The sequence below is a fragment of the Palaemon carinicauda genome, chromosome 21 (assembly GCF_036898095.1).
Source record: "Palaemon carinicauda isolate YSFRI2023 chromosome 21, ASM3689809v2, whole genome shotgun sequence".
NCBI lineage: Eukaryota > Metazoa > Arthropoda > Malacostraca > Decapoda > Palaemonidae > Palaemon > Palaemon carinicauda.
This window is the reverse complement of record NC_090745.1, coordinates 113,193,498-113,200,975: the sequence shown is the minus strand read 5'-3', so window position 1 is coordinate 113,200,975 and position 7,478 is coordinate 113,193,498. Positions and strand designations below refer to the sequence as shown.

At 32.1% G+C, this 7,478-nt stretch overlaps 1 protein-coding gene across 1 annotated transcript in view; it reads right to left on the bottom strand.

Annotated features, from left to right (window-relative positions):
* LOC137615422 (sodium-dependent nutrient amino acid transporter 1-like) overlaps window positions 1–3,550 on the bottom strand; it is a 74,129-nt gene extending 70,579 nt beyond the window's left edge. The window contains exon 1 of the mRNA XM_068345292.1: window positions 3,181–3,550. Coding sequence (XP_068201393.1) covers window positions 3,181–3,237 — 57 coding nt within the window. The 5' untranslated portion in view covers window positions 3,238–3,550. The remainder of the gene's footprint in view (window positions 1–3,180) is intronic.
* Between the last annotated feature and the right edge of the window lie 3,928 nt (window positions 3,551–7,478).

Sequence of the window (7,478 nt, the reverse complement as noted above, 5' to 3'; positions counted from 1 at the left end):
ATCATCTCAATTGTGATAACACCAATGTTACTAAAAGGGGAAGATTCTTCCTTGAAGGATTTTAAGCCGTTGACCAATGAGACACCTGAACAACACGGGCGTCTGGTTCAGTCAACAGGGAAGAAGTTCAAGTCTGGCCTTTCATCAATTTCTAGGGAAGAGTACTTTTGTGCATAGTAATTTAAACTAGTATTGATTATTATGAAACGTTTATAAGAATGGTTTATCTGTAATCTTCTTTTAAAGCTTTCTAGACGACTCTGTTAAAAATTTTCTGTAAAAAAAAAAAAAAACTGACCATTTACATTTTAATTCTATCGGTTTATAGAATTGACGGAGAACGACAATGATTTTAAAACTTGTTTTCACATGTCTTATTCATTATATTTTTTCAAAGCCACTGTATCATGGTCTTCCACTGTCTTGGGTTAGTTATTTCTCTTCTTGTTTTGTTAAAGTTTTTATAATTTATATAGGAAATATCTATTTTAATGTTCTTACTCTTCTTGAAATATTTTAGTTTTCCTTGTTTCCTTTCTTAGCTGGGTTATTTTCCCTGTTTGGGCCCCTGGGCTTATAGCATCCTGCTTTTCCAACTAGGGTTGTAGCTTAGCAAGTAATAATAAATAACTATAATATCCTGTTACGCACGTTTTTGTAAGAAAATACCATCTTATTTATATTGTAAAAGTTTTAATCTCGCGATCAAAATTGATCGTTTGCGTTAAAATAAACAGAAGATCTCTCTTGAAGAGTTATATGTCGAACCACAGTATATAAATATATATATATATATATATATATATATATATAATGCATCTGTCATAGAATTAGGCGACTAGTACCAAGAATATTAATCTTCATATTTCATAATCTTTAATGTCTCCATATCAACAGAAAATATCATCGTTGCAATTAAATTCTATCTGAAGACATTACTAAATCCTAATGTCTAACTTTTGATATCATCGCTAAAGAATAAAATCTAATTGTAGGTATTACTGGAAGGTAAAGTGTAACTGTAGATAACACTTAAAAGCAAAATCTAACTACATCAATACCTCTTGAAACTAAAATCTAACTATAGATATCAACTTTTGAAGGCAGAATCTAACTATACAATCCCTACTTGAAACTAAAATAATTATAGATATCATAACTTGATAGTAAATTCTAACTATAGTTATCACTAATTACAACTAAAATCTAACTATAGATATCTCCACTTGATAGTAATATTTAACTATAGTTATCACCAATTGAAAGTAAACTCTAACAATAGATAACACCATTTGAAAGTAATATCTAACTATAATTACCACGACTTGCAACTATAATCTAACTATAGATATCCCCACTTGATAATAATATCTAACTATAATTATTACCACTTGCAACTAAGATCTAACTATAGATATCACCACTTGGTAGTAATATTTAACTATAGTTATCACCATTTGAAAGTAAACTCTAACAATAGATAATTCCATTTGAAAGTAATATCTAACTATAGCCATCACGACTTGCAACTAAAATCCAACTACAGTATAGATATCACCACTTGATAATGATATCTAACTATAATTATTACCACTTGAAACTAAAATCTATCTATAGATATATACCATTTGAAACTAAAATCTAATAAGGTATATCACCACTTGCAACTAAAATCTAACTATAGATATCACCACTTGATAGTAATATTTAACTATAGTTATCACCATTTGAAAGTAAAATCTAACAATAGATATCACCAATTGAAACTAAGATCTAACCATAGCTATCTCCACTTGAAACTAAAATCTAATTATAGCTATCATGACTTGAAACTAAAATCTAACTATAGCTATCACCACTTGGTAGAAATATTTAACTATAGTTATCACCATTTGAAAGTAAAATCTAACAATAGATATCACCAATTGAAACTAAAATCTAACTATAGCTATCTCCACTTAAAACTAAAATCTAACTATAGCTATCATTACTTGAAACTAAAATCTAACTCTATCTATCACCATTTCAAACTAAAATCTAACCATAACTATCATGACTAGAAACTAAAGTCTAACCATAGCTATCATGACTTGAAACTAAAATCTAACCATAGCTATTATGACTTGAAACTGAAATCTAACTCTATCTATCACCACTTCAAACTAAAATCTAACTATAGATATCATGCAGCAAAAGAACAAATTCAACGCAAAAAACCACTTTGACGAGGAGAAGCAGGACAACTAAGACGTAATCGAAAACATAACCGAAGTAGAACTATGGAAACGAAATAAGAAAGTAGTCAAACAGGTTCCTGTAGTAGTCAGGTAGGGTGGAAGGGAACAAAGTACCACCTGGAGGGACGAGTCCTCGGGTGGGTTACGGTGACGTTGTGGAATCCCTGGTTATGGGGAGGTGACCGGACTATCCCTTCGCGTCTTCGCGTCCTTGGCCCGTCCAGGGCTTCACCGTTTTTTTGTGGGATTCTTTTCCTTCCAATTATCGTCCATAGCATCTTCTCCACCATGGTCGATTTAGGCAGTTAGGAATAGACGTGATAGTAACTAACTATTTCTGACGGAGATTCCATGGATTCCGAAATAGTCTTCGATGAAGAACTTTAACCATAATAGAATTTAAAAGCATGAAAGCATGCGCCATAATAGAATAATAAAAACATATACCATAAATTGCCCCAAGCAGCCTTGTAAAAAAAAAAAGGGGGGGGGGGGACGCTTTCCATAGAACCTTATCCAACTTGAATAATAAAAGACCTACAAGCTACGAGTTACCCGTTGTGGCTTTGGGCCAGTCTTATGGAGCCCTCTTACTCTTTATGGTCTTTTTCATAAAAAATATCTTGGTGGATCTCCATTAATTTCACCATATTTCCATTATTATCTTTATTTCAATCTCGTCAGCACTACCCGTCTCGACATTTTCTTTACTTTTCTTATGGTTGATGTTGCATAAATTAATAGCATTGTGTGAGTTCAGCGAATGGCATATAAACATAATTGCGCACGCAAGTCTATAGATTAAAGCATTTATAAAAGGTACAGAATTGTAGCCATATGTGGGATTAACTTCATGTGTACGTGTGGGTAAATTTGTGCGTGTCTACTTGAACTTTTACATTGCAAACATTCACATAAAAACTAAAATTATTTCACTGCTTACCTGCACCGTCTGTGATATGGTCGGAATATGCTGTAAATTATACTTCTTGGAAGGCATTGTCGTTGATTTCCTGGTATGACGTTAATTGCACATATAATCAACAGTAAAAAACGTATTAAACTACGATACACCAACTCATAACTTGAATAAACATTCCACACTAACTCCCCACACTGGCTTTTTTAACCAAGATGCAACTTTGGAGACAAGCGGCGGTGTTAAAGTGAAAGGCTTCCTTGGGTATAACCCACTGACGGGCACAGGAGACACGCTACAGGGTTAGGGTACGCCGTGGAAGACTAGAAAGAGAGAAGAAGAAGCCAGGCAGGTGAGAAGCAACAGGTGTGCTGTTGACCGGACGGGGATTGGAACCCAACTGCTAGGTGGTGGATGGATCATGTGTTCAACTAACCTTACCTGTAGTGGAAAATCTCTCTCTCTCTCTCTCTCCTCTCTCTCTCTCTCTCTCTCTCTCTCTCTCTCGTTAATTCAAATATTTCAGTGTTATACAACCCCATATTTCATAAATGATTGATCTCTCTCTCTCTCTCTCTCTCTCTCTCTCTCTCTCGTTAATTAAAATATTTCAGTGTGTTATACAACCCCATATTTCATAAATGATTGCTCTCTCTCTCTCTCTCTCTCTCTCTCTCTCTGTCGTTAATTCAAAAATTCAGTGCTATACAACCCCATATTTCATAAATGATTGCTCTGCTCTCTCTCTCTCTCTCTCTCTCTCTCTCTCTCTCTCTCTCGTTAGTTGCGATTTTTTCACTGAAACTTCCAATCTGCATCTTTTAAAATGATTCAACTAATGAATGAATATATATAGCACAAAAACAATTTTATTTTCTAGAATCTATTACAATACAGAACCTTCCCTAAGTGGACGTCATTGAAAAATGACTTCTGATATATAGAACATCTTATATATTAAAAGTTAACAAATATTAGATATAACATTTTTAATATTGATAAATAACATACATAAATACTATACCAAACTGAAGTCAATTACCAATGGGTTGGAACACACAAATGCCGTTTACTCAATCCAAGGTCAAGAACATCACGCCCGCTTCTCAGGGTCATTCCAAGGTATCCGAAAACTTTTTCAATGACTTTGAATGTTTAATTTATGTTTCATGAATAATTTGCATATCGCATTGCAACTATTTCTGTTGTTTTAGGCTCGTGGTGTTTGTAAAGACACAGAAAGTCTGGGATTTATTTGTTTTAGAAAATACATGGAGAGGACAATATGTACAGTATGTATGTGTGTATATATATATATATATATGTGTGTGTGTGTGTATATATATATATAAATATATATATATATATATATATATACTGTATATATATATGTATATATATATGTGTGTGTGTATGTATGTATAAGTATGCGAGTGACCAATAAACCATTTTTCTTAATAGAAGTGGCTTACAAAAAGAACAGAAACTCATCGCTACATATATTTTCAAAGTGTTGAGATTGTGCGTGTATATATATATATATATATATATGTGTGTGTGTGTGTGTGTGTGTGTGTGTGTGTTTGCATATGTACATATATGTGTAAATAAGTATATATGTATACATATATATGTGTATACCTATATTTCATCATCATCATTATCAGCTGTTGTTAGTCCACTGCAGGACAAAAACCTCAGGCATGTCCATCTACTCGCGTCTGTTTATGGTCGTTCTATGCCAGACCCATAAACGCAAATATCCTTAGCTCATCAATCCATCGTCTTCTTTTCCTTCCCATGCTTCGTTTACAATCTCAAGGGACCATGTCATTCTTTTTGTCTATTTATTATCTGCCGTTCTCATTATGTCCTGTCCATGTCCATTTCTTTTTCTTACATGTTAGAATATCCTCTGTTTTATTTTGCTCTTGTATCTAAGTTTCTCTTTTTGTATATTAGTGTTATTCCCATCATTATTCTTTCCATAGGTATTTTAGTTCTAAGGCTTCAGTAAGGCTCCAAGTTTCTGATGCACACGTTAATACTGGTAGGACCATATGATTAGATACTTGTCTTTTTAGAGAAACTGATATTTTACGTTTCATAATCTCATTTTGTGTTATGTAATGGGGAAACATTTACTGTCTGTCCTAAGTATGTAATTATTAACAATCTAGAGGCTCCTCCATTTTTTATTTATTTCATCTCTGCATTTTCATCAAGGATTATCTTAGTTTTACTCCTATTCATTTTCAGTCCTACATTTCTGTCTCGTCTACTCAAATCTTATATCATCTTTTACAGTTCCTCGCATGATTCACTAAATAGAACCTTATCATCTGCAAATCTTAAGGTTTTAAGGTATTCCCCATAATGTTAATTCCTACATATTCCCATCATAAATTCTTAGAAACTTTCTTCTAGGCATGCTATGAATAATTTAGGATAGATGGGGTCTCCCTGTCTAAGTCATTTCTCAATCGGAATTTTCTCACTATCTTATGTAGTTTTAGTATTGCCTTTCTGGTATGTAGTGAATATTTATACAGGCATATGCGAATATGTATGATGTATGTGTGTATATGTATGCATGTGAGTTTGAGAGTGTGTTCAGAAAATGTTCTTCTAAAATGAGAATATATTTACCATTAGGATATGAAATCAGCCGGATTTTGTTAAATGTATTGTTAGCATACTCCTTTTTCAGACATGAACTATAACAACTAAATTGTAAATAATTCCTTCAACATAATATTGATACCCCTATTTAAGGCGTCTCATGAAAATATGTGGGTTATTCTCTCCGACTTTCATACTGTATTTACATCAAAAATATTCAATATATAAGATAATGATTATTTTAGACACGATGTTTCCATGAAAATCACGTCGTCATATACTGTACATTGCAACGGAATTTAAAATAGAATTAAGTTAAGGATAAGAAATATATTTTTACACGGTATCATAATTCTTATTAGCAGTCAGATATACAGGGAATTTCCAAACAGTTGTGATCTGCAATACATTTTCTTTAGGTGTGTCGTGAATGTAAAAATATGTGTACTGATAATATCAGTATCATTAAAATTGAGATGTTTCACCCTTACATAACAATAGCTGTAGCTCAATTATTTCGTTTTTTGATATCATCATCATCATCATCATCATCATCATCCTTATTATTATTATTATTATTATTATTATTATTATTATTATTATTATTACTAACTCAGCAATAATCCTAGTTGGAAAAGCAGGATACTATAAGCCCAAGCGTTCCAACAGAGAAAACTAGCCCAGTGAGGAAAGGAAATAAGGTAATAAATAATCTAAAACTGAAGTAATGAAAAATTCAAATAAAACACTTTAAGAACAGTAACTAAATTACATCAGAATAGCTCTTACACATATACAGTAAACTATAAAAAGAGACTTACGTAAAAAGCATTACATTATGTACAAGAATAGACATAGTTTACTTTTATACAACGGCATTAGGCCATTTAGGTCATTCTGGAATCTTTCATATTAGATTTAGAATAGACTTACTTTTTTTCCTCTCGTTGCAAAGCTTAAGCTGAAAGACGTTAGAAGATTACTTTACGTTTAAGCTGTCTCTAATGTCTTCAGCCAGTAAACCTTCCTCGTTGAAGGTTATTCGCTGTTGAATTTAAAAGTAGGAAAATTCCATTAACCTCAGGCTAAATTGGCAATAGCGAATGTTTCCCAAATGCATTATTTAAGTAATACACACACACACACACACACACATATATATATATATATATATATATTGTACACACAGATATATATATACATACACACATATATACTGTATATATATATATGTATATATATATATACCTAGGATATTTGTTTATATACATACATATGTAGATATATAGACTATATATATATATATATATATATAATATATATATATATATATATATACAGTATATATATATATATATATATGTATATATATATATATATATATATTGTTCAACATTCTTCCCATTTATCACAGTTACAACTTAGCATTATCCTTCAAGGAGTTATGGGCAAAAAACGATGCCACAATTCCAGGGGATCCTTGGGTCTTGGGTATACTACTAGAAAAGTGGCAATGACGCTACAACACCAAATCATTCCTATTCCTACAAACAATGTGTTTGTATGTATGTATGTATGTACGTATGTGTATCACTAATGAGTCATTTCTCCTCATGGAAGTGGCTTCTTAAAAGAACAAAAAACTATTGTCGCCACATTTATTCTTTACATATAAAGCTGTCGTGCAGTCACGTTTAGTA